General features: G+C 40.8%; 2 protein-coding genes across 3 annotated transcripts in view; one reads left to right on the top strand and one right to left on the bottom strand.

Moving 5' to 3' along the window:
- Nucleotides 1-10,717, top strand: part of UGP2 (UDP-glucose pyrophosphorylase 2) — a 41,884-nt gene extending 31,167 nt beyond the window's left edge. For both annotated transcript variants that reach the window (XM_066639104.1, XM_066639055.1), the window contains exons 7-10: nt 5,770-5,967; nt 6,904-7,146; nt 7,391-7,495; nt 9,810-10,717. In XM_066639104.1, the coding sequence (XP_066495201.1) occupies nt 5,770-5,967; nt 6,904-7,146; nt 7,391-7,495; nt 9,810-9,917 (654 nt within the window). In that variant the 3' untranslated portion in view covers nt 9,918-10,717. The remainder of the gene's footprint in view (nt 1-5,769; nt 5,968-6,903; nt 7,147-7,390; nt 7,496-9,809) is intronic.
- An 85-nt stretch (nt 10,718-10,802) lies between these two features.
- VPS54 (VPS54 subunit of GARP complex) overlaps nt 10,803-27,284 on the bottom strand; it is a 53,984-nt gene continuing 37,502 nt past the window's right edge. Inside the window, exons 18-25 of the mRNA XM_066638930.1 lie at nt 26,248-26,311; nt 25,953-26,058; nt 19,498-19,585; nt 18,184-18,305; nt 17,702-17,782; nt 16,771-16,878; nt 14,929-15,023; nt 10,803-11,945 (exon numbers count right to left, since the gene is read on the bottom strand). Of these exons, the coding sequence (XP_066495027.1) occupies nt 11,840-11,945; nt 14,929-15,023; nt 16,771-16,878; nt 17,702-17,782; nt 18,184-18,305; nt 19,498-19,585; nt 25,953-26,058; nt 26,248-26,311 (770 nt within the window). The 3' untranslated portion in view covers nt 10,803-11,839. The remainder of the gene's footprint in view (nt 11,946-14,928; nt 15,024-16,770; nt 16,879-17,701; nt 17,783-18,183; nt 18,306-19,497; nt 19,586-25,952; nt 26,059-26,247; nt 26,312-27,284) is intronic.

Raw genomic sequence — 27,284 nt, forward strand, 5'->3', positions numbered from 1 at the left:
TGAATTGCTGCTACAGGCTCATTGTTATAGCTCATTGCTACAGGCTCAGGAGTTTTGGGCTTGTATTCTGATGCTAATTCTATTACCTCTTGCAGAGTAGCTCTGTCCCAAAGCTCTTCAGGGACTTCACTCTCTGATAGTATTTCCCTGAGGTAAGCTTTATATCCCTCTATTTCCTTTTCTTCAGGAGAGTTGTCTATTTCTATGCCCTGATTCTGACTGCAAAATGGATTGAAATCCTGGTTCCCATTTCTCTCCCAATTTTGACTATCGTTTTCATATGGGGAGTGAGGGTTATAATTAGAGAAGGCTACTGCCTGGATTGGTTCCTCTTGAATCTCCTCTTGTTCATGTGTTGCAAACCCCATTCCAGTAACTGTGGACATTGACCCTGTGCACATTTTTGTGCTATGGGAGTGAGGTCTACACCAGTTAAATGGGGATAGCGCCTGTGAACTTTGAACATCCAGTCAAGGCAGTTGCTTCTTGATAAAGTGCCTAGTTCTCTGGCAACAGCTTCTAGTTCTGAAGGTTTCCATGGAGCATATACTAGTTCCGTGGTAACGGTATTATTAGCCACTATTTCCCTTGTGGTAACGGGATTAACTGGGCACTGTGTCTCTCCTTCCTATTGAGGTTTAAATGGAGACGCAGGCACTGCATCAGAGGGCAAAGTTTGCTCTGATCCAAGGATTTCTTCGGCTCCATTCCCATAGACTGCTGCTATTGCGGCTCTATGTGAGTTTAGAGCCTCTTTTAATTGCTGTATTTCCTTCTGGCAACTCACGTGGCTTACAGACTGTTTGTTTTGTTGGGCCTGGGTCATGAGTTTTAATATTAAATTTCTGGTTTGTTCAAGATCCTCCTTTAGTTTTCTATTTTCTTGTTCATATTTAAGAACCTGATCATATTCTTCTATTGACTTTTTCCTTTCTAGGGTGTAAATGGCAAGTTCATTTGTGTAATGTTGTAACTGCCTGTTCAGATCAGTTATCCTAGCCTCTTTCTCTGCTATCTTCTCTAACTTGAACCTCTTGATCTCTTTTAAATTCTGCTATCTGGGCATCTTTTATTTCTATGCTTTTCTGGAAGGTCAAAATACCATTCCACAAAGCATGAGCAAAAACTGCATCCTTCTTAGCCCCTCTTGGTCTGTATTTCTTTTTGAATTCTTCACAAAGATCAACCATTTTTCCACAAATATCATTGCTTTCGAAGCAGCCGAATTTCCATGGACTCTGTCCTTTTTTTGCTAACCATTTCTCTAGACAATTAACTCCTGAACTTGTGTACAAGTTCTGGGTTTCTTTAGCTTCTGCTCCATTCATTTTCATGGTTTTGTTTTTCCCTCTCATATATTGTGCTTGCTAATTGCTTCAGTTAAAAGCACACTGGGAAGGAATTTTTATTGAGGCTTGCTGACTCATAAGGAGCAAACAGCTGACTCCTTTTAGCACGATTAAGAGCAAAAAGAGAGTACTGGAGGGTCTGCTTCTTGCAGACTGTAACCAGAGCCACGGGTGTAAAATTTTCCTGGTCTGCATTCAGGTAGTCCACCCAACTCCAAAAATCACAAATCTGTGAGTCTAGCGTTTCTCAAGTCTATGTTCCTACTCCCTATGCTTTTTCCTTTAACATTCAGCAAAGTTTTTCCTAGCAACTCCAAAAGGATCTTTGCAGAACTACTGTCTGATCCTGTGTTAGCTCTGTCACACTGGCATCACCAACACATGCCTGCCCAGCTTTCTCCACCAATAATAATGTTACCAAAAAGGCTGCTTTGTTTAGGGGAATTATTTATATTAGCCTTCTGGAAACTTTTGGGACCATAGGCTGGATACAAGACAGCGTAGAGCAAAGAAATCCCTTGTTTAGCTTAATGAGGAGACTGGGAGGAAGGTAACTTTCAATCAAAGGATTATATTTTTATTGCAAAAACACACAAAGGTAACATAATACACATGGAGAATCGATAAGTATATACTTGTCTGGTGTACCTAACTCGTGGTGGATGCATGTGCTATGTATTTGGGTGCATCCAAAAAGGAATCAGAAATGGATAGGGTGTAGGGAGGTATTTTAGGGGTTCCTTAATCTGCTAAACCCAGTTGCTGACTAAAGATGGGGGAGAAGGGAGGGATAGGTAGGGAAGAAGGGGGGGGAAGTTTAGACACATGATATATTTACCTGTCGGGGGGGCAGTTGGAGGAAGAGTCCCGCAGGACCACTCGCAGGAGAGCAATCAGAGAGAGAGAGAGACCGCATGTGCTCTGAGTTCTCTCTTATAAGCGTTGTCTTTGACCTGGAAGTTGATCCAAACTGACCGGAAGTATCCCAGAGCTGTGGGCATGCTCAGTAACACTTGGAGTATGTAAAGAAAAGGTGGAAGGGTCCAGAACTCAGTTATCAGCAAAGCTTGACTCGGGGGGGAGGGAGAGTAGCTTACTTCCTGTTACTACTGGATTTGAGTCTGGAGGTGGCTTAATGGCTGTGATTTAGTTAACAATAGACTTTGCTGCCAAAGTCCTCCTCCTCTAATGTGTTTGCATATTCCGTGATTGACTTAAACAATAAAGACATTTCCAGTGTCTCTCCAGAGAATGAGTCTTTCAGACTGGAGGTGGCCAACAACATGAGAAATGAGTGAGCTTACGATTTGACTCCTTTTGTGGCCTGAAAGAGAAGTTCTAGGCCTGCATCTTAGTCCATGACATATATATAAAATCACAACTTGGAAGGAAAAAAAGGGGATTTTCACGTAACAATGGTTCATAACCTGGGTTACATGTATCCCCAGGGGCACTCAACAGGATCTTTAGGGATACTTGAAAAAGAATTGGATAATGGCAGAAAAGGCTGGTAGTGTTCCAGAATGCCTTGCAGGGCCAGCAAGGCAGGAAAGAAGGTAGCTAGTTGGCTGTGAAAGCCCCACCTAGTTTTTGGTCATCAATTCATGTATGAATCAGTGATTGAAAACCAGCACAGTCAAAAAGCTGAAACAGAATATGGAAAGTGATCAATCACCAAGAATTTCTCAGGACACTTCTGGTGGAAAACAGTGCAAAGGCAGAGTCTTCAGTTCTTCAAACAGATAGAAAGAGAAAATACTGTGATGAAGTATGGGTTTTCATAAAGATGAGATGATGGCTTATATTATTCATATTAATTACGAACGTTTTGCTAATATGAAGGGTATAATTTATGGAAATGGGCTGCCAAGGGATGTGCAAGTGAAAAAAGGTTGATAACCACTGTAGGAAAACCATAATCAAATCTTCTTTAAGGTGCCTGGTGTGTTATTATATAGTTTATAACACACAACCGGAGTGTGCAATTCAATTCACAGCAGAGACATGCAACAAGGAATGACTGTGAGCAATTGCAGCTGCACATAGTGGCAACCCTATTTACTCAGAAGTAGACCCATTGCTTTCCAAGGGTGTTATTCTTAAGTAATGGTGTACTGAATTGTAGCCTGGAACCTTGTTTCAAATGGAAACAAGGATTACATCCTGATGACCTCTGCAAAATACAAGCAAAATGAAACAAGGCTGCAACAGCATTTGCAAAAGGGAACAGGGCTTGCTTGATTTCAATGGAAACCTTTAGCCCTTTTCTCAGAAGGAGAATAAAAGATTAACTTTGGCTGGTGTTTGCCAAGGAGATTAACCTGGCAACCAGGTAGTAACCTGGTTATTAACAACCAATTAATTAGAGATTAACAATTAATTGGATATTTAATCTCTGCATTGTTTCTCTGGTGCTGAGACTTACCGTAGATACTCACATATAGTACATAAATTTTTGCCAAGTAATCAAGCTCGAATTCTCACTTTGCCTTATCTCCGTGTCAATCAGAGGGCAAAGCCTTTCAACTCTGAACAGTTTTGTTTCTCAACTCGTTTGGCAGGCAGGCAGGCACCAGGCAGGCAGGGCAGAGATCCTTTCTACAGCAACTGGGAAATTCCAGCCAAAGTTAACCTTTTCTTCTCCTTCCTTCTGCTGCAGCTGGTTCTGGTTCTGCTTGGCAAATGCTTGCAAAGCAGGTCTGTTTTTGGAAACACCAGGATGGGGACCCTCCTTCCCAGGCCACAGTTCAGTGCACCATTACTTCAGAATAACACCCATGGAAAGCAGTGGGTCTACTTCTGAGTAAAAAGGGTTGCAAATATCTCATCTCTCTGCTGTGAATTGAATTGCACACTCCCAGTTATGTGTTATATGCTGTATGTAGAGCTTCTAGCTTAACACACCAGACACCTTAAAGGTGGATTTGATTCCTGGCTCTCCTCGTGTCCACCTTTAAAGGTGGATTTGATTCATGGATCTCCTGCAGTGGTTCCCAAACTTTTTCACTTGCCTATCCCTTGGCAGCCCATTTCAATAAATTGTACCCTTCCTATTAGCAAAATGTTTGTAATTAGTAAGACAAGCCCTCATCTCCTCCATATGAAAGCCTAGACTTCATGTATTATCACATATTTTCTCTTTTCATCTGTTTGAAGAACAGAAGACTGTGCCTTTGCACTGTTTTGCACCAGAATTTCTGGTGCAAAATTTTGAGAAATTATGCATGATTGATCACTTTTCATATTGTTTCAGCTTTTTTACTATGCTGGTTTTCAATCACTGGTTCATACATGAATTGATGACCAAAAACTAGCTATTGGTGGGGCTTTCACAGCCAACTAGCTACCTCCCTTCCTGCCTTGCTGGTCCTTGCAAGGCATTCCTGTCTTGCAAGGCATTCTAGAGCATGACCTGCCCTTTTCTACCATTATTCCGTTCTTTTTCAAGTACCCCAAAGGTCCTGTTGAGTGTCCCTGGGAGTACATGAATACCAGGTTGGGAACCACTGTTTTACTGGTATGTAGTTTACAGTGCACTTAAACTGATAGTGTTTACAAAAAGGTGGTGAAGACCAGAATTTAAAAAAGAATAAAAATTTCTTATGATCTTTTACTATGTTTTTAATAAATTAGAGACTACAGTTCTTAGGTAACAATTAGTGGTGGGTTATTTTTCAGGATCTGGCCTCGAGTAAAATTAGACAAAACTATAGTTAGACACCCCCCCTAAGTTTAACCCCAACTTATCCGAGGGTCATAGAAAACTCCATGATTGTTGACTCAAAACCTGTCCTCAACTTATCTGTGGGTCGACTTATAGGCGCGTGTCTCCGGTGCTTGGAAAGCCCTGAACCCCTGAGTGACCTCAGAGGTAAGGCAAGGTGAAGATTTAAGCTTGATTTATTGGCAGAAATTTCTTACCCTGTAGGCAAGCATCTATGGTAATTTGGGCAGGGAATGAATCCACCTGAAAAATACTTTCAGAAAAGTATTCCATATCCCATTTGTTTGTATGTAAAGTTTGAGTTCTCCATTTTCATTTGTTTTTAGAATTGCTTTTCTCTGGGACCTAGCCCAAGGTGATGTGTAAATTCAAAACAATCAAGGTGTCTGCCCATTGTATTGTATTTGAAGTCACAGATTTTTTTTACATCATAGCACCAATGCCTTGAACCAGTGACAACTGGTGACAAAAACTAGTGACAATATTGCAATTAAGTTCTGCCATATTAGATATGAACTTTAAGCCAGTTTCAGTGGGTCATGACTTAAGCTGCTAATGAGTTAATACCATTGATTTCAAGGAAACTTAAGTTGCATTGTTTTCAGTGGGACAACAGTGTCAGCATGACTGGAGTTATTTATAAGAAGTTTGCTTGTGCATTATTGCTTTTCACTTAGAGTTGCACTATTTTTCTAGGGTGGCACACTCACACAATATGAAAACAAACTGAGGCTGGTAGAAATAGCTCAGGTGCCAAAAGCTCACGTTGATGAATTCAAATCGGTTTCAAAATTCAAAATATTCAACACAAACAACCTGTGGATTTCCCTATCTGCAATTAAACGGTTGCAGGAGGCTAATGCTATTGATATGGAGATCATTGTCAATGCAAAGGTAAGAGTCTGGAAAGGGTGGCTTGTAAAGTAACACCCCAGTCTTTTCCTTCTGAGAAGTAGGAGCAATATTAAGCTAATTTATTAGCCATTTGCACCTTCCGTTTTATTTGTGGTGTGTGTATTTGGTATACAAACAAAATGTGCATGTTTAGGAGTTACATTGTGAGTGGAGTATTGGACATGAAAATGTTGGTTAGTGGAAATGAATTGGTGGTTGTTCTGCCTACATTTGCCTTCAAGCTATTGATACCTATTACTTAGATTGTAGAATACTCTTGGGATAGTAGTAATTTTGAAATTGCTGTAAAATTCACTGGGATTGAGTTGAATTAAAATAAACACACACAGGACTCAATTCAGTCTATCATGGACAAAAATAGCCACACAGATAGAGCCTTGTATAGTGTACAGCAGAGCCTGGTTTCCCCTTTCCTGTTGCAGCATGTACAGGCGCCATGCCAGACATCCTATGGAATGGGAGGTTGTGTACTTGTCCCATATCCCCATCTAGCCTTTCTCCCTCCAAACAGAATTTCTGAATATGTATTATTTGAGCGAGGAGGCAGGCTGGAAAGGGATCTAGGAGTCAGGCAGACATTCCATTCTCCCTAGTGGCTTGGTGCATTGAATGTCCATCTGTGCATGCTGTGAGGTCATGGAATTGAATGGTAATGATGTTCTGGAATTCTCCATGTATGGGCATTGTGCATACGGTTGAGTGGATCAATAACATAATGCTTTATTGTTGCTGTACATTTATATCTCAGTGCCATGACTTGGGAATGACAGAAATGGCAAAGTCTTTTTTAAATGCAGCAAATACAAAGAACTTCCAATTCGACTTTGTTTATAAATCCATGAAATGTATTCAATCTGTTCATACTAATATGATGCTTGACTAGTTTTATCTTACTGATTAAACTTTCTCTTCCAGACCTTGGATGGTGGTTTAAATGTTATTCAGTTGGAGACCGCTGTTGGTGCTGCTATTAAAAGTTTTGAGAATTCTCTGGGAATTAATGTACCCCGTAGCCGCTTCCTGCCTGTTAAGACAACATCTGATCTTCTGCTTGTGATGTCTAACCTGTATAGCCTTAATGCAGGATCTTTAACAATGAGTGAAAAAAGGGAATTCCCTACTGTGCCATTAGTCAAACTGGGAAGCTCTTTCACCAAGGTAAGCATGGCTCTCGAGTAAAAAGTGCAGGTGAAATGTTTAGTATAAATGCTGCAGTAATTAATTTAACCAATGGGATTAACCAGATTGTGAATGCTTGCCCTCACTTAGAAAATCCTCATCTCTACTATAAATCCTGGGGAAGCAGATGAAGTGCTTGTTAAATCAAGCAAATCTTGATGTGAAGAGGCTAGTATGCTTTGGTAGTGATTCAATCATAATTGCATCTTTCCTTTTTAAAAAGGTTCAAGACTATCTGAGGAGGTTTGAAAGTATACCAGATATGCTCGAACTAGATCATCTGACTGTTTCAGGCGATGTCACCTTTGGCAAAAATGTTGCATTAAAGGTTGGTTATAATTTGTTGTACACAGATGTTGAAATTTTGACTTTGTGTAGCTTGATAATGCAAATATAGTGTTAGACAAAATCCAGTATTTGTCTGTCAACCTGCCATAAGATTTAAGTGTAGCTCTGCGTTTCACTATGAATGTTGGGATCTGAAAAGGCATATTGTGTAATACATGTGGGGCAGTATCTCTGTGCCACTGGAAGAATGTCACTGAAGCTATCACAAATATTGTTTTCCTCACTTTGTGTGTATTTGAGGCAAGTCATTGCTCCCTTTCAATTTTCTATGTGAACTTTATAGGATATAGGGATGCATATCTGCTGGAAAAAAATATGTGGCATCCAAGTGTTGATGCTTAAGTAACATGTCTACCTCAGTATAGCAAAATGGTTTCTTGTTAGAATACCATAAGCATTTAAACATACAAATTAAAAAATTGGTGCTGTGCAGATATAGTTCTAGGCCTTTGAAATGTTAAGTGAAAAAGCTATAAATTGGTGATGCATCGGTACTAAATTTAAAGTCTTGCATTGCATATTTTTACGAGACTTAAAGTAGTACACATTTAAAGCTTTGTGTAGCAATAAATGCATGTGTCTTTCCTTGTACATAGATGTCACACCTTCCTCTAGGTTGCCATTTCTTTTTTGAACACCACATTTCCCAACCCAAACTCAACATTTTGATCCTTCTCTGAGTGCATATCCAGTTCGGAGGCACAATGTGGTTGTTGAAGACCATAAGTACCTGTTGTAGTTTCTGTGACTTAATAAGAGATAAACTCCTCAAATGTTGCATTCACACCTTTTATCTCCCATGTTGAAGTGATTATTCTTAAATTATGACCATGTCTTAACCTTCGTCCCCACAGCCAAACTTTATACGAATCTTTAGTTGTCATACTTGCTTGGAGACTGTGCAGTCCGTTTCTCTTGCCCAATGGTGCACTTTAATCAAGGAAAAAGAGCAGCAAGCTTTTGTCCTCTGTCGTTCTAAGGTGGAATAATTTTGGAATGGCCATCCAGATACATGTGCTAGTTAGTAACCTGGCATATTCCAAATATTTCACAGCCCCCATAATACCAAACATTCTTAAAATTGGTCCTTGGAATACCATTGAAGTTGGCTGGAAATGCATGCACCACTCTTCTCTAAAACGTGCTATCAGTTATCTCATCTAGTTATCACTTCATTTTAGAGTTCCAAGACTAAGTATACACTTTGTCATTCTGACCATACTGTCAATAAGCTTCAGTGAACATTACAAGTTACAGTATTTATAAAATGGAAGAAAAAAAGTCTGAGTTTTATCCCATGTATAAGCCATTCATAAAAAACAAACATGTCCCTTCTACCCAGTCATTTTTTTCTTAATTAAAAAGCAACACACAGTTCATAAGAAGGTCCACCAAGCCTTTGATTTCAGCTGCAATCCTATGTAGAATTGAATTTAGAATCAAGTTCCATTGAACGAAGCCGAACATTTCTCATTAAGCATCTTTAGGAGCTAGCTGTTAGTTACCTTTCTGTGCCTTTTTGAGATGGAGTAACCACAACTGTACACAATATTGTAGATGTAGCTAATTTAGACAATGGTTAGGTCAGCCATTTTCAACCACTGTGCTGTGGCACATTGGTGTGCTGCGACTGGTCCACAGGTGTGCCACAGGAATTTGGGGGAAGCTCATTTATTAGTAGAGCCAATGGGCGATGTAAACCCCTAACTAGGAGGCCTTGTCAATTGTCAAAAACTTATTGGTATGCCTTGACAATTTTAGTGCCTTGTCAGTGTACTGTGAGATGAAAAAGGTTGAAAATCTCTGGGTTAGGTGTCTGAAAATATTTGCCTTATTCAGAAATAAGCCCATTGTGTTCAGTAAGACTTAGGCTGTAAACCTATCTTACTCACTGGAAACAAACACCTAAACAAGGGTATTTACTTTTGCTGCTATTCACTGCTTGGAGAGGAAAGGCTCTAAAACTGTTGTGTTCCTGTTATGCTACTTAATAGAGAAAATATTTCATGAATGAAATTGTCCAACATATCTGACAACTGTGTGAAGTTTTGAGATCTGTTAATATATGCACACTGCATGTTTGCAGAAATGTTCTCCAGTCAAATGCTTATCGTGCATTTGAAAAATCATTCTGTATAGTGTGGCTAAACTGATTCAAAATCTATTACCAAGGTAAAGAGTTAAACACACACAACCCAAATTTAAGGGTTCAAGTCTCTGGCCAGTTAATTGGACTATTACAGCTTCCCCCCCCCCCCCCAAAATCACATCTGAAACTTGTTTTTATTATCCAGGGAACAGTCATCATTATTGCAAACCATGGAGACAGGATAGATATCCCACCAGGAGCCGTTTTGGAGAACAAAATAGTATCTGGCAATCTTCGGATTCTGGACCACTGAGATCTGCTGTGAATTTATACAACTGTTATTTTATTAGAACAGTTTTTCAGTTGGAAGAACCTGTAGGCATTAGATGTATGCACAGGTGGCCTATATCCTTAGTTATCTAATCACTGTACCCTACAGTGTTATTTCAAAGTAGTTTTCTTGTACTTTTAAATGAAAAATACTTTAAAAGGAGATGCAATTAAGATGGTTCTGTAACTCAGTTAATATCAAGTGCAATATTGTTTGTCTTAAGGAAAGGCAGGCAGCTCTTATGTAAGAAGTTTAACATGCTGATGTTCAATGAGTTTTGAATTGCTTATAACAAAAGCTGTGAAGCAATAGGGTGTTAACTATTGTGTGATTATTTTATGAAGTATAACCCCAGCTATTTTACTACTAAGGGCAGTCAGCTGTATAAGAAATCTAGTACTTAATTGTTAACATTGTTTGCCTTCCCTTAGTTAATACTTCCAAGCTATACTATTCTTCCAGTAAGCCACACTCACCTTTTTACAGATAGTTCAATACCACACTTTTATTGTGCTCTAAAGCTGGAGTTGTTGCTCTCCTGTGTTTACCCAAGAGAAGACACTTGAGAATGAAACATGTGAATTGGTACGTCTGTCACCATCAATCCTCCTCTAGCTTCTCTCTCTCTTCGATGTTACCCTTTAAAAGCTGTGGTCAACTTTTAAATATGGAATAGTTCAGTGTACTCAATGTTCACACAATCAAATCATGTATTTACATAAATGTGGAAACAAATTCCACATCTGTACAGGTACTGAAATAAAGATCAATCCCATCCCTTGGTCTGGCCTAATCATTCTCTTTTTTGTTAAAGCCAAACTTAGTGTTAAATTAAGCTCCTGTCATTAAAGAGGTCTCTTAAACAGCTCTTTGTATAGCTTTATTTTGATTGACAATGACTTCTGCTAATGGTAACAGATAGGCATGCCTGTCCAAGGAAACCATAGGCACACAAACACTATCATTGTACATAATCATCACAAGATTAGGCACTCACTGGATTTAGGTAAAAATGCTGTGAGGTGAAATACACAGGCACTTCATTTACTTAATACAGGCAGGTACCAGCCTGAAAGAGCATTAAAAAAACCTTCATAAGTTAAGTCATACCTCACCTACTACTGCACTTTATAGAAGTGTATAAATAAATGTTTAAAATAGCTTTAAATTGATGGGTCTACTGAGGGACAATTGGAGATAAGGAGTATGTGAAAACTGAGAAATTAGAAGTCCAGTGTTATCATCTATCTCAGAACATTTTGGCAAAATGAACCAACCCAATGGTCTTGACCACTCACCCCTGTAGAACTAGGGGACAGCTGTAGAGCTCTATAGCTTAACTTACAAGTTCAGGTGAGTATTTAAAATCTTGTCTTCTAGAGGCAATATGAAGAACAGCTGCAAGAAACATTCTGGAACATGAATGCACCTTAACAAGTCTGAATCTATGTATGTAATCAAGATTTTATAGAAACATTGTAAAAAAATAATTTAGCAGTATAGTTTCTAGTGAAAGCATTTTCTAGAATTCCACAGTAAGAATTTTCCAACTGTACCATCATTAAATAAAGGTGAGACACCAAAGGTGAATTTCATTGCACTAGAGGAAATGCAAAGCATCTTTTTAATATAAAGATTTACAAAGCACTCTCTAGACAACTACAGCTGTGTTACAGCTATGTATTCTTTTGGATTTGGTCCAAAGAAACCTGAGCCTGGTTCCAGAGAATAAAGAAATTGGACAGAGAACTGATCTTTTTGTGATAAAGGACACTCCTGAAATCATTCCTATAACGATTTCACCAAATTTCAAGAGACATTCCTCTTCTAGGTGCCAAGTGTTCACCTTCCACAAATAAGAAATCATCCCATGCAAGGAGGGAACTCAATGGTCTGCTGAATTATCACCTCTTCTGTTCCCAGATTTCAGTCATGTTTAAGTCTAGGGTTTGAAGCCCTTTCAAAGCTTGGAGGTTTCCAGTGTAAAAAGCTACATCTGCCATAACCAGCCTAGAAACAAGACATAAAGACATTGAGGGATGCATCATAGACAAACCTGTTTATCAAAATGGTAGTATTAAGTCTATATAATAAGTCTTTAAAAATTGTGTGGTCAATTTGTTGTTCCAATCCTGATGTCTTCTGTGTCCATTTTCCAAAACAAAATTAATAGAGAATAATTATTCAGGGAGTGGTTCTCAAACTTTTTAGCACAGGTGCCCACTTTTTAAAATATCAGGCCCCACCTATCTTTTCAAGACTTTAAAAACATGATCCAGAAAGAAATGTTTACAAGTAATATTGTGTTTGCAAAAAACTTGATCCATTTCTTGCAGCCTCAAGGCCTGAGGGGCTTAGATATGTGACGCAGCCTTCACCTGCCCCCATTTCCTGTCATTGTTGGAAGGAGAAAAAACACTCAAACATTTATCTGTCTATATTTACACAAGCTTGCAAACTGTAGGAGCTCAGGTCTTTGCAGGGCAGTTAGCAGCTATCTGATTTTTGAATAACCTCAGGACTTGAGGCAATTAGTTATTGGACTTTCCATCACCTGTGTTTTCACTAGAGGCTCTGCAGGATCCATCAGAAAACAAGTCCCGAACCACTGTTTGAAAAATGCTGTGTTAAGGCATTTTGTTAGCAAGAATGGTTGAATAGCATAGCTCTTCAGGAATAAAATGGGCAAAACAGAATGCTGTATTGGCATCAAACAGGAACCTGCTCAAATATTCAGGAGGAAGAAGGACAGCCCTAACCCTTGTTTATTCACCACTTATTCGTAGCGGGTGCTTAAGTGCATTAATTTTTTTTTAACTTTTAAATGGAGGCTTTGTCCTGAGCCAAATTGAAGTCAGTGCAATACTACCTGACCTCCCTCTGAGTGTGTAGTATTTTCCCATTTTGCTGTACCTAGAAAACTGTCAGGCAAGGTTGAGGAACCACTTTCCTCACCAACTCAGGGCCCAATCCTGTCCAACTTTCCAGCTCTGGTGCAGTCGCAATGAAGCCCTGAGGTAAGGGAACAAATGCTCCCATACATTGAGTCAGCCTATGTGACTATTCCCCCACCACTAGCTGCACCAGTCCTGGAAAATCAGATAGGATTGGGCTCTCAGTCATGTTACACAAACCAGCCTCTATCTAAGATGGGGTTCCAATGTGGATACTGCATACCATATTTCATAAGGTTGAAATAAAAGAAATTTAATTTTATTATGAAGTGTCCTATTTCATAAGAAATAAAAGCCCAGAGGGCTGGATTGGGGGGGGGGTGTGGATTAGTGGCTAGTCTGGTCAGCCAATATGAATCACTCCAAATATTATGGGTGAAACAAAGCAAAGAGCAATACGTTTTGTCCAAACCTCTTGTTCAGCACCTGCTTTAGGGAGGCCTCACATAGGCCTTAGATAATATCAGCTGTTGCACATATTGCAGACACACTTGATTGGCTGTGACTGTATAAAACAAAGGCAATCTATGAACAGAGGATGTAAAATGCAGTTGACATGGACAGATAGTTTCACAATAGTGTTTAGAGTTTTGGGGATCTTCAAACCAACACGATGTTATTAAGAGGGCCTGCCCCCAGGGGTTGATGGATTCTTGACCATGCTGAGGGAGTTTCCAGTTACTACAGTTGGCAGTCCACCGGAAGTCCTGAATGACCTCAGGCATGGGGAAATGAACCAGACAGTTAATACAATCACCCCAGAACACTCCCCCTTTGAGCAGCTTTGGAGGCGGGGAAGGGACAAAAAAGGGAAACATTTTCTGTTTCCCATGCTTCAGAAATTCCCTCTTAGCAACCAGGCTTACAAGTTTATGCCAAGCAGCCAGCTTTGAACACTATGAACATCCTATTAGCCTAGCAGGAAAGAGTTTCAAGAGAATGAGGTATCAAAAACGTGTTATGTTCATGCCTTAAATCAGCTTTGAATAGAAGCACTCTTGTGCGGGGGTCAAAAATATAAATCTCTTCAGCAATTGAAGGAGTTTTGTGAAAGAATTTGTGCTTTTAAACATACATGTTAAAACACAGTTAAGACTCAGATGGTCAGTACTTGTTTTCTTATTCTGGAGGGGACCAACACAGCTACTAAGAAACCACTGTATTAGCAGTTCAGCTAGTCCAAGTTTCCTTTTGGACTGCCTCAAGCCAAGGCCAAAGTTTAAAAGTCTGTCAGTAACCTTGTGGGAAGAAAGAAGCAGAATACTAGTGAAACATTACTGGCTTTATACAACTGAAAGAACTACATGTTTTATTCAGTGGTTCCCAGTATTTTTGCTCATGCATACCCCTTGACAGCCTATTTCCATCAACTGTACCCCTCATATTAGCAAAATGTTTACAATTAATACAGACAAAGTTATTTCAATTTATATGTTTTAAACTACTGATCCATATCTGATAATACATAAATTGATGACCAGAAACTAGTAGTTGCTGAGGCTTTCTCAGCCAGCTAGCTACCTTCCAGCTCTGCAAGGCATTCTAATACAAACTTGCCTCTTTCTGCCATTATTCAATTCTTTTTCAAGTACCCCTAATGGTCTTAGCAAGTACCCCTGGGGATACACTTACCCCAGGTTGGGAACCACCACATTACAACATTTTGTAAAGCCTGTTTCTGCTTGGATTAAATAAACAACAAGCAAAGATGCTTCATAATTGAAGAACAAATCTGGCCTGACTAGATGCACAATGTTTATGTGGCCTGGGCTTGCTGTCCATTACTATACTGAACTCAAAAGAACTGACTTCTGAGTAGGCATTCACAGGATTGCACTTTAGATACTGTTTGACTAATTAGTGAAATGAATTATACAGAGCTTTGCATCTACAATTATAATAATTTTAATGTAGAATTTGTATTGGGGTGAATATAGAACTGCTGCCAATACAGAAAGCACTGTTGCCTTCCTATTGCAGCACAAATGTTTAGCAGAAAAATAAGCATTGAGGATTAAAAAAAATCAGATTTAACATACCCATTCTGAGGTCCTCCATCATTGACTACATTTAACTGGGCCAACTGCCTCTTCAAGTGAAGCTTGTAGCTTGCATTAATTCTTAAAAACAGCATCTAGTGCACAATATAAAATATATTAATAAAGTATTAAAGTTTTTTGTTCCATAAAGAATATTCAGTTTAACTTACATAGCCACCTTCTCATTCATGTACTACTATACACTCTCACTTCAGCACAGAAACTAAAGGACCTTCATAAGTAAAGGTCCGAGACTGCAGAAAACTGCTTTTCCATTGTGACACTTCACAAAGGGCGCATAGCACTTGTAAGACTCCCAATGCATGTGCTAGTCTGGTCACAGGAAGGGTCTATTTGCCAGAGGACAGCAAGAACATACGGCGCTGGCATGGGGGAGACATACAAATATTATGACTCCACTTTGACCAAAGCAAGGAAAAAGTAATTTTCAACAACTGCACATCAGTGTCAGAGTTTGAACTGGCTTCAAGCTTGGATGCAAGGATTTACCTATTATCCTTTTACTGGAAATAAGGGAATTATCTTGCCTTCAGTAATTACTGTTCCTGGTGGAGGATGGGCATTCCATACAGATGGGTTAGCCCCTTGCCGAAGCACGAGGCAGGGCCAGTTGGAACTCATGAATCCAAGCACTGGGTTCCTGATCTCCTAGACTAGGAACCAAGCTGTTGAGAACCCAGCTGCTTTCAACCACTTCTATCACAATTTTGTGAGACTCTTTGTATCCAATATTAGTCTACAGCAATCTCAATTCATTTTAATTGTGGTACTATTTCAACCTTATGGTTCAGGGGCAAGAAACCCTGTCTACGACCCAACCTGTCTACGACCCAACCTGCACCTCACCACCTGGTACAGATATTGCATCTGTTACAAGGCGGGAGGAATGCCCACCCTTCACCAGGAACAGGAATTTCAGAAGATAAATTACCTTTTTTGCGCAAGTGTAGTGACATGTTCAGTTAAGAAACTGTTGGATGTTAGAACTAACATTCCTCCACCCCACTAACTGTCCCTGCTACAACACTCCAACAGCAAGCTGACCTTTATTCTTAATGTTCCAATGCACAGTCCCTTTAGATAAAGTGCCCTCAGTTGTTGATCAGAGGAGATACATTCTGACTACAAGGCAGGACAGGTCTGGGAGATCAGGAACTCAGTGCATGGAGTCAAGAGTTCTAAGTGGGCCTGCCTCATGACTGGACGAGGGGCTAACCCATCTGTAAGGAATGTCCATCCTCCACCAGGGAACTCCGTACCCCTTCCAAAAACAGCATTCAAAGTAGATTAGTGGGGCTAGGAATTACAACATACTTGCCTTAGTAAAAAAACAAAATAACCTTTACTTAGTTTTGTTTTTAAAATTGTTATGTTACATTATGTTACAAATGACTACTTAGATATGGTATCTGAAGCTAATATTTAATAATAAGCAGTACCTGGACAGCGCTTTTAGAGTGGGCAAAGCACTTCCACATAAGCGCTTCCCAAAACCTTACAGGTGTGGAGCTGAGGGTGAGAGGGATAAGCTTGCCTAAAACCACAGATGGGGAGAATTGGATCAGGGGACTCAATTCACTTAGCCAACTGTCTCAAGTCTTAGTCCAAGGGTGCAATCCTATATACACCTGAGAGTAAACTCCTATATACACCTGAGAATAAACTGATTATGATGGGACTTGCTTCTGGATAAACATGTTGAGGGTTATATTGTAAGCCAATATACAGTAAGAGATGTCTTTCTGTGAGGAATCGGAAGTGTCTTCAACAACTGTGCTTGAGAGTTCAACAGCAATAGACAAACTATTCAAACTGGCTCACCTGTGTTTGCTCCTCAGGAAGTAGATCATATATTGCTTCATGCATCTTTGCCATCTGTTTACAAATGTTCCTGAAGCAGGTGGAAGGTACAGGGGCTTTCACTTCATACTGAAAAGGAAATGCAGACAATGAACGTGTCTCCTGAATCTTGGCTGCACCGAATGCTCTTTTTCCTGCTAATGGTTTAAGCTTCTCATTCTCAATTATGATTTGCAATACAGAACCTGCTGAGCTTGTGGATTGTAATTACTAATGCAGTGTCTCCCAAACTTGTTAGCATTTGGACCCACTTTTTAAAATTACACCCTACTGGGACCCACCTAGGTTTACCAGACTTAAAAAAGGAGATCAGAATAATATTTTATTTGTTTATAAGTAATAATAACCTCAAAAATTTTTTCCTTATAGTTATACATGCTTGCAAACTTCAGGAGCTGAGCTCTTTACAGAGTAATTAGCAGCGATCTATCTGATTTTTGAATAACCTCAGACTTGAGGCAATTGGTTAGCTTTCTATCACCCTTTGGGGAGCCACCAAAAATCAGACCATGACCCACTAGTCAGTCCTGACCTACAGTCTGGGAACCACTGCTCTAATGAAATAATATGTATAGCACAAACTCCTGCATAATTTTACTCCTACAGGAACTGGTCCAATAATGGTTTTTGGCCTGTTTATTTGGAGGGGGGCCACTGAGCACCTTGTATTACTATAACAAATTGGCACTATACTGCACCAAAAAACAGTATGTGGTGTCTTATAAGGGCTAGTAGGCTAATTTCTTACAAGGGCTAATTTCTTAAGAACCACATAAAACTAAAACCTGAACAAAATAAAACTAAAAGTAACTTATGTTCCGGCTTAGAATTCTGCAGATCACTAAATGCAGAAGACTAGTTAAGAAGCGTCATTCTATCCATCAATCATTACCTTAGAGAGCAGCTTGTCAAATAAACTATCCATTATGGCTACAAGCTTTGCTGAAATTTCAGCTATGTGGTCATGATAATCCTGAAATGAAAAGAATATTATTTTTGTCAGGATTCTGTTCTACTGAGACAGAAACCTTGCATCACCTACCAAGCCCAAGCATTTACTATGAAGAACTTACCTTTATTCTAATCTAGACAAAGGAAAGGGGTCATAAGAACATATAGCCAATGACCAAAATGGAGATGGGAAAATGAACACCCCTAATGCATTGGAAGGAGGCAATAAATTTGCATTCATTCAAAATCACACCCATAAGCTGAGAGCACCCAAAAAACAGCCCATCCCACTTTAGGAAACCTCTCTTAAACTTTGAACCCTAAAAGCAAACACATTTTTCTAACACTATAATCAAGAAACAGAACAGAGATATTTTGAATAAGAATACCTTGGTAATGTGGTTCAAAATGGTTCAAAAATACCTTGGTAATGTGGTCAAAATGCCTAAGCATGCTGAACTGTTTGGGTTGTAGACGAGCTTCAAAGTGAACTCTGATAACAGGAATGTAGTGTACTATAAGCTGCAGACAGCGTGATGAAAGGGCTATAAAACCAAAAACAAGACAGAAGAGCAATTACTTTGCCGAGATATTTTCCTTTAAAGATACAAAAAAATTTTTAAAGAAAGAAAAATACAAAACTCTGATATATAGCATTCTGCTTTAGAGTTTGCATAATATCACTTCTGTTTTAGAAGATTACATACCACAGATACTCACATATAAGTCAATCTCACAGATAAGTCAAGGGCAGGTTTTGAGCAAAACAAACCATGGAATTTTCTATGACCCTTGGATAAATCAGGGTGAAACTTAGGGGGCTGTTTTGAGCAAAATAAAAAATAAAAAATAAATTATGGTATGTTCTATGGTATGTTCTATGACCCTCAGATAAATTGGGAGGTTAAACTTAGGGGGGTGTCTGACGGTAATTTTGATTTTACCTGAGGTCAAATCCTGAAAAATAACCTACCAGTAATTGTTACCTAAGAACCATACAGCTTCTAATTTATTTAAAAATATAGTAAGAGATCATAACATACATTTTTATTCATTAACTTTTTTAAATTCTGGTCTTCACAACCTTTTTGTAAACACTATCAGAGTAAGTGCACTGTAAACAACATACCAGTAGCATTATCAATCAAATCCTTCTTTACAGTGCCTGGTGTGTTACGCCAGAAACTCTACATATACAACATATAACACATAGCTGGAAGTGTGCAATTCAATTCACAGCAGAGAGACAACACGGACAAACAGCAAGGCAGAAGAAGCTAAAGTGGCTGCCTCTGAATACCACAATTACTGGTAAGTGAAAGAACTCCTTTTTTTCTCCACCCCGTGCCCTGCTTCTCAGCCTAGTTCCACCATTGACCAATGTATAGGTTGACTCAGGCTTTCAGGGTCAATTTGTAGGCATAAATTTTTTGACTTATACATGAGTATATATGGTAGTATTACCCAAGATTTGCTGCACCAGCAAATAAATGATCCATTGGAAAAAAAAAAAATTGTAGTCAGAAAATATAAAATTACCTGTTCTTTTATTTTTTATTAGGAAGTATTATTACATGGAATGTAAAAACAAATTCATATGAAATCCATTCATATTAAATCCTCAAGCCAAGACTCAAAATACAGCCAGCCTGAAAGGCTGCAAGCTAACAAATAATTATTTTGAAAATGTGAAGGAAATTTACATGGCTACAGAAAGTCTGAAAGATAAATCCATACCTAAATTTTTTGTAGTTATTGTTTTCAAGCCAACCACTTGTAATGCACCTGCTCCAAGCACTAGCTGACAACTTCTGGAGTTGAAATACTATATAAGAAAGAAGACTGTAAACAATCATACAATATCCACATACAAAGCAGAGAGCAAATGATTCATCTACTCCAGTGTTCCTCAATACTGTTTCCCCAACTTACCACTTGCTGCTGCGCTCTCCTCAGAGGTACCACCGGAAGTAACTGGTGATGACATCGTCAGTTACTTCTGAGTTCAGAGACTGCAATGGTCAGTAAGAGGCTCAGAGTGCACAGGCGGGCTTTTTCTCATGCTCAAAAACTGAGCCTCCTGTCACCATGCTTTTTCTCACATTCAAAAGCCCACCAGGCTGAGCCTCCTGCCACCACTGGAAACTCTTGTCGCAGACTCACAACCAGGCAATGGTTACCGCGCATACTACCCAACACTGCCTCGTGTACCACCGGTGGAGAACCCCTGATCTACTCAATCACTCTGCCTTAACATAAATGCTGGTGGGTTATAGAGTTGGAAACGCTAGTGTTGAAGCCGCAAAGAACTCTTTTATATTTAATACACATCCATAATCACTATAAGGTAACTATAGTTCTGTTGTACATCTACCGGTTCTCATAATGTATTTGAGACCAATCTACTTGAGGCAGCGGACACAATGCGATATTCCACTGACACAGAACAGCTGTTTCTTACTTTGGGTTTGTGTTTCATGGGCCCTACTGCAGACAATACAAACCACTGATGGGCGACTGTGAGGCTTGGAATTATACCAGCTTCCCCTGCTCCACACAACGGTCAAATGTTAGGGTTTATATTTATATAGGAGCCAACATGTATAGAACTCAATGCACTTAGGCAGTACTTGCATCATCTTTACAGACAGCTTTTACAGGATAAAGATAATGAAGACAGAACTTCTGTACTTAAAGCAATATGCATATAGGCCTTTTTACAGTACGCTAACATCAGATAAGAGCAGGTGCACCAATGAAGAGCAGGGTGAACTGGTGAATCCTGAGCTCCCAATGTGCACTGGATTTGGCCTTCGGAATAGGGTTGTTGAATGTGCTATAAGAACTACAGGCATGCCTCCGTATCCATGAGGTTTCATTCTATCTAGTTTCATTCTGTAGATATAGAAAACCACAGATACGCAGGACCACCTCTGCACCCTGGACTGAGAGCTTCCCCAGCCCTCATAATGCCTTTTAAAGGTATAAAAATGTCACTTCCAGTTTTGCCAAAAAACCAGAAATGACTTTTTTGGCCTAAATGACCATTCTGAGCCTTGCAGACAGACACACACAGTCTCTGTGGGGCTCGGAGGTGAGGGAAGCACAGCTCTCCTCACCTCTGGAAGGTGTGCGGAGGAGTGGGGCCCTCTGCATCAGCAGATAATCGAAACTGTGGATACAGAACTTGCGGATACGGGCTCCCCCTTTACAGGTATGCACCCCTTAACAACCTTTCAACCAGTGACAGGTTGTATATGCAACGTCCACTGCTTGTCAGAAGGTCAGAGTCCCCAAGCCTCCGAAACTGAGGGAAGCCCTGTTTCCCTCAACTCCAGAGGCTCTTGTGAGCTTCCCAGAGAGTGCACATCTGTGAACTGCCTCTGCAAGGCTCAGAATGGCCCAATTGCACAAGTGACATGATTTTCAGATTCCCAGAAGAAACCGGAAGTCACGTCTCTCGCACGATTCCGGCATTCTGAGTCTTGCAGAGGTAGCGCGTGGCCACGTGCTGCCTCTGGGAGACTCAGAAAAGCCTCTGGAGGCAAGAGGGGCAGAGCTTCCCCTCACCTTTGGAGGTTTCACATAGAATCAAGCTCCTCTTAACGACAGAGGTGCCAGTACACATCCCTATTGTTAAGCAGTACATGACTGTATTTTTATTTTGAGAAACTCCATCCTAAATAATGACTATTCTAGTATTAGCTGCTTGCCTGTTAGCTGATAGTGAGACAAACAAGAGTAAGGGTGAAATCCCGACCTTGGGCTGGGGCGGTGCAAGTCTCTTGCACCAGCCCAGAGGTGTCACAAAAGTGCTGTAAAGCATATTCATGCCACCATTCAAGGTCCTCCGGAGGCCAATGGAAGGCCTGAAGCACCAGCGCACCAGTAAGACTGTGCCCACTGAGTCAGGCCAGCATGGGGGCTTGGGAAGAGTGGGGGGAGGGCAGGAAGGAGGTGTTCTGGGACAAGGGGTGGTCAGGCAGCGGGCAGGCCTGTGAGCAGGCCATGGCTGAGTGGAGGGTGGGACCAGGATCTGCCACTTCCAGGTGATCCAGAGCAACTCCGGGCTGCTCAGATTTATGCCACCTCCTGAGGTGGCACAGATCTGAGTAGCCTCATTGGGGATGCTGCAGCATTACCTGGGGTAAGAGGAATGAATTCTCCTTGCTCTGGGAAGACCGCAACCAACACCAACCCCATGTTGGATACAGGGCAGGCTGGCCAGCCTCCCCGTTCCAGCGCGGGTTAGGACTGGACTGCCCAAATGTTGTTAGAAGTGATACAGAAGTTCAATAAAAGTAGTAAATTAACACTTATATTTAAAACATCAAATGCTGATAGTTTATTCTGAGGGGATACTTACATAAATCAGTACGTTAGTATTAGAAATCAAGCAGCTTAAACTGGCATCGAAGTCACTTGTTGTCCTTTCACTTCCCTATTGTATCAGTTTGATTAAGACACCTGGCCCTTCAAGCATAAAGTGGGGCAATTTGTTTAGCTGTAGGTTAAGTTGCCCTTTGTTTTTCTAATTTGTGGGTTCTACCTTTGTGAATAAAGCATGCCTGTGTAGCAGTGAGGAGCAGACTGCTTTATGAACTTTCATTCTGTGCATTCAAAGTCCTATACAAGTCTTTTAGATGTTAATGGCCAAGATATTTCTTTCAATGTTTCTCATGTCTACTTACAATCACTAATAATAATAATAATAATAATAAAACTTTATTTTTATCCCGCCCTTCTCCCTAACGGGACCCACTAAATGCTTATATGAAAGCTACATTTAAAAACACAAGGTATATTCCAGCTTGGTTTCTGGTTTCTGAGTTAATGCAGCAGCCACAACTGCAGGAACGGGTTGTGTGTGTGTGTGTGTGTGTGTGTGTGTTTTGCAATTTATTATTTATTTATTTAGCATAAGGCATATATGTCAGGGTTAGAAAAACAACCCAAGGAATTTGGTCTGGATAAGGTAGAGCCTAAGCAATGTAAAAACGCTGAATCACCAAGCATCAGGTGAACAAGCTCACTAATTGTAACAGGTGCTGAGTCAGCATCAGGAGGAGGAGACACCACTCTTCCAAATTCACACTCAGTGCTTTAAAAAGCCTGCAAGAGCACCCACGTGCAGGACAAGGGGAAGGGGGAACGGCTGGGAAGGCTGGAAAAGCAGGGAAGGCTGATTCATCGTGTGTATGGCGAGCTATGCCGTTTTATGTTTCTTTGCTACACTGCTATTATTTTCTATTATCTTGTAAATACTGACTGAACTAATGAAAGACTTGTATCTAAAAGTACTCTTTGTGTGGGCTGAGTCTTTGAAGCCGCATTCCGCGGAGAGCAGCAGATAAGAAAGCTGCTCCTTCCTCGACAATATAATACATGGACTTATATATATCATCTGCAAGAGGGATCTGAAGGCCTTAGGAGTGGACCTCAACAGGTGGGAAACCCTGGCCTCTGAGCAGCCCGCTTGGAGGCAGGTTGTGCAGCTTGGCCTTTCCTAGTTTGAAGAGACACTTGGCCAACAGACTGAGGCAAAAAGGCAAAGAAGGAAGGCCCATAGCCAGGGAGATAGACCAGGGACAGACTGCACTTGCTCCCAGTGTGGAAGGGATTGTCACTCCCGAATCGGCCTTTTCAGCCACACTAGACGCTGTGCCAGAACCACCATTCAGAGCGCGATACCATAGTCTTTCGAGACTGAAGGTTGCCAACTACTATATATATCAGACTAGATCAAATGTCAATGTCTAGTTCTTCCATCCATTCAAGGACAGAGTTACCTCCACTGAAAAAGTCAGACCATGGGCCAGTATATGCCCTCAGTTTGCAGCCAGACACAAAGTGGTTTATGGTTTGGCGGGAGAACCCACAATCACACTGTGGGGTAGATACTAGCCCCCATTGAAACACTGAGTCCTGACTAACACCATGTAGGGTATGGATCCTGTTCAAAGTTTTCCAGTGCTGGCAAGGTAAGTCGAAACCTGGCACCTTAAGTGTAGGATCGTCTATAAAGCTACCCGTTTCTGGCGTTCGACTGCCCATGTAGCTTTCCATTGGGCATTGATGTTAAAATTGTTGTGCAGATGTTGTGCGAGTGCCAGAGAAGGCTTCCTAGATTTAAGCCTACCAATTGATAAATGAGGAAGATCGGCCTGTACTGGTAAAAGTGGGTTGTTGGTGATTTTTCTGTATTCTTTCACTAAAGCCTCTTGTCTCCATAGGGATGGTGGGTTCTATGTGGCTCAAGATGGGGAGCCAACAGACAGAGTGGGTCTTATACAGCCGCTTATGATCCTCATGGTTTCATTTAATCTGGCATCAGTCTTGGTAGTATGACAGCTGTTGGGCTATACTGGAGTGCAGTATTCTGCTGCAGAGTAGATCAATCCTAATGCTGATGTTTTGAGAGTAGTGGTTGAAGCTCCCCATCTTGTTCCTATTAATTTCTGGAGTATGTTGTTCCTGGTATTGATTTTTGTGGACGTGTTCTCGAGGTGTGACTTATAAGAGAGAGTCCGGTCCAAAGTTACATCCAAAGATACTTTGTATGAGGATTGTAAGGGAGTAGGTTGTTATTTAGATAGACCTTAGGGGTTGCATAAGCTAATTTATTGTTAAGGGGTTGCAATAATCTATTGGGATTCCATCTCCCTTGTCAGGACCCCTGTCCAGCAATTCACTGGTTTTGAGCTTTCTGGAAAAAACCCTCTCTGGACCCACTGGACAACTATCAGCCAGTCTCGAACCTCCCATTTCTCTGCAAAGTGACCAAGCAGATGGTGGCATCTCAGCTCCAGAGGGCCCTGGATGAAACGGATTATCTGGATCCCTTTCAGGTCGGGCTTGGAGATGGATACGGCCTTGGTGGAGTGCATCCTTTGCTAGTCCTTTTGGACCTCTCAGCAGCTTTCAACACAACTGAACATGGTGTCCTTCTGGGACAGTTGGCCAAGTCGGGCATTGGGGGCACTATCTTGCGGTGATTCTGTTCCTTCTTGGTCAACAGATCCCAAATGGTGGGATTCCTGTTCAGCAACTTGGCCCGCGGGATACAGCAGGGTTCTATACTGTCCCCCATGCTATTTAATACCTACATGAAACTGCTAGGAGAGGTCATCTGAAGATTTGGAGTTGGGTAGCATCAGTATGCTGATGACACTCAGCTCCTTTCCACCAGATACCAAGATGGGTGTCTCTGTCCTGGAGCACTGCCTGGAGGTAGTTGGGATATGGATGAGGGTTAACAAGCTGAAATTAAATCCTGACAAGACAGAGGTCCTCTAGGTTCAGAAATCGATGAAATATCAGAAATATCACCCTATTCTGAATGGGGTTGCAGTCCCCCTGAAAGAGTAGGTTCACAGCTTGGAGCTTATCCTGAACTCACAGCTCCTTCTGGATGCCCAGGTGTCTGCTGTGGCCAGAAGTGCCTTTGCCCAGCTTTGACTGGTGTGCCAGCTATGGTCATACCTGTCTCAGTTGGACCTGCCACAGTGATCCATGCCATGATGACAACAAAATTACTGTAATGCATTCTACCGGGGCTGCCACTGAAGATGGTCCAGAAGTTACAGCTAGTAAGCTTGCTGGAGGTTGGCGGTTTGACTCCGGCGGCTGCACTGGTTGCCAGTTCGTTTCTGGGCCCAATTCAGGGTGCTGGTTTTGACCTTTAGAGCCCTAAACAACTTGAGACCAGAGTACTTGAGAGACCACCTTCTCCAGTACGACCTGGTCCATTCTCTGAGGTCATTAGAGGGGGCCCTGTTGATTATACCACCATCAAGAGAAGTCAAGGGGATGGCAGCCAGAAACAGAACCTTCTCAGTGGTAGTGCCTGTGTTATGATCTCCCTCCCCAGACAGGAGATCCTCTTTAATAACCTTTCAGTGAGGCCTAAAGACATTTTTATTTTGGAAAGCTTTTGAGGCCCTATAATGGCTGCTTTTAGGAACTTAATGTTTTTTATTGACATGTTTTATTGCTGAGTGCTTTGTTTTTATATTGCCTGTTTTATATTGTTGCTTTTATAGTTTTTATTTGTATTTTATTACCTTTTGTATTATACATTTTATGTGTTCACTGCCGTTAGCTGCCTTGGATGCCCTTTGGGGAGAAAGGCGGATTACAAATCCAATCAATCAAATTCCCTGCATCAGGCAAGCGAGGTGAGGGACGTGTACCTTCAGTAAGTCAGACAGACGAGTAAGCATGTCTGTAGTGATTGAGGGAATGTTGTCCACACACTGACAGTATTCTAGGATGATCCTAATTAACAGCAACACTGTCCTGCAGGAGGAAAAAGCAAACATATAGTTGGAACACATGATAGACTGGCAAGTCATTAATATGATATCAACATCTCTCAGATATATTTTAGCCATTTCCGTCTCCCCTTTGCTGTTTAATATTCAAAATGACTATTTAAAATGCAAACTAGGTAACCAGACAAGAAAGAGAGAAAACACTACGTCTTACCCAACAACTGCATACTTCTGTCCATCAACAATAAGGAAGTCAGTTGGCTTTCTTTCTTCAGGCACTAGACAATTGAACAAAAAAAGAATTAAAGACAAATGTAAAAAATATCTAAAAATATCACACCCAGGAAAAATTACCGTTTCTAGTTCCTCAAGTTCCCATGTTAAACACTGAGCTTCCACTTGCTTTTAAGCAGTTACACAATCCAGTGTATAACCCCATGGAAGAACTTTTGGATCAGATTACAGAACAGATGTTTCATTCTCCCAAACTTTTTGGGAGATTGGCAGCTGACTTCCTTCACCTCTCCTGAAGGCCACATACTGAGTGGAATCAGCACATACGAGACTGTGGTAGATCAAACCACATGGAGAACCCAATGTTGACCTCACATCATATGCTGATTAACAACCATTTGGAAAGCTAAGGGAAACTTGAAGGGGGAAAGGCCCTTGGAAATAGTAGTTTCTGTGTTGCTGAAAGCTACAGGCAACCAGCTCTTTGTGAGGTTGGAACCATCACAGGGTAATCAGAAATGGTCACGATGCAAGATTGTTTCCAATAACCTACTATAAATCAATTCCTTATATTATGTCACATTAGGAAACAAAACTCATGGTGGTGATTTTGAGACGGGATGAGACTTGATTCTCAAAGTTTAAGGTAAAAGGACTACAAGTTGAGAGAATATCAGATCTACCCCTTGCCCCAGATACAGACAGTCAGAACAGTGAGTGTCATCATATCAACCCTCTGCTTTGTGACTTCAGTACTGCACTTAGAAATGCTGCTAAACTGCACATGGACACAGCACACTCACTAGAGCTTGCAATACACAAACCCTGCCTCCACACACATCCACCATGACAACAACTGACATTTTGTTAGAACTATATGTTATGCTGGAGGCAGAACATTCAACTGAGGAGCACATGCTCCTAGAGATCATGGATAGCCCACAGGTTTGTTGACTTCTTCTGACATTCTGGATTTTTATGGATGATTTGAGTATTCTAAGGTATGCAGCCCTTCTG

Source organism: Tiliqua scincoides, chromosome 1 (assembly GCF_035046505.1).
Source record: "Tiliqua scincoides isolate rTilSci1 chromosome 1, rTilSci1.hap2, whole genome shotgun sequence".
Taxonomy (NCBI): Eukaryota; Metazoa; Chordata; class Lepidosauria; order Squamata; family Scincidae; genus Tiliqua; species Tiliqua scincoides.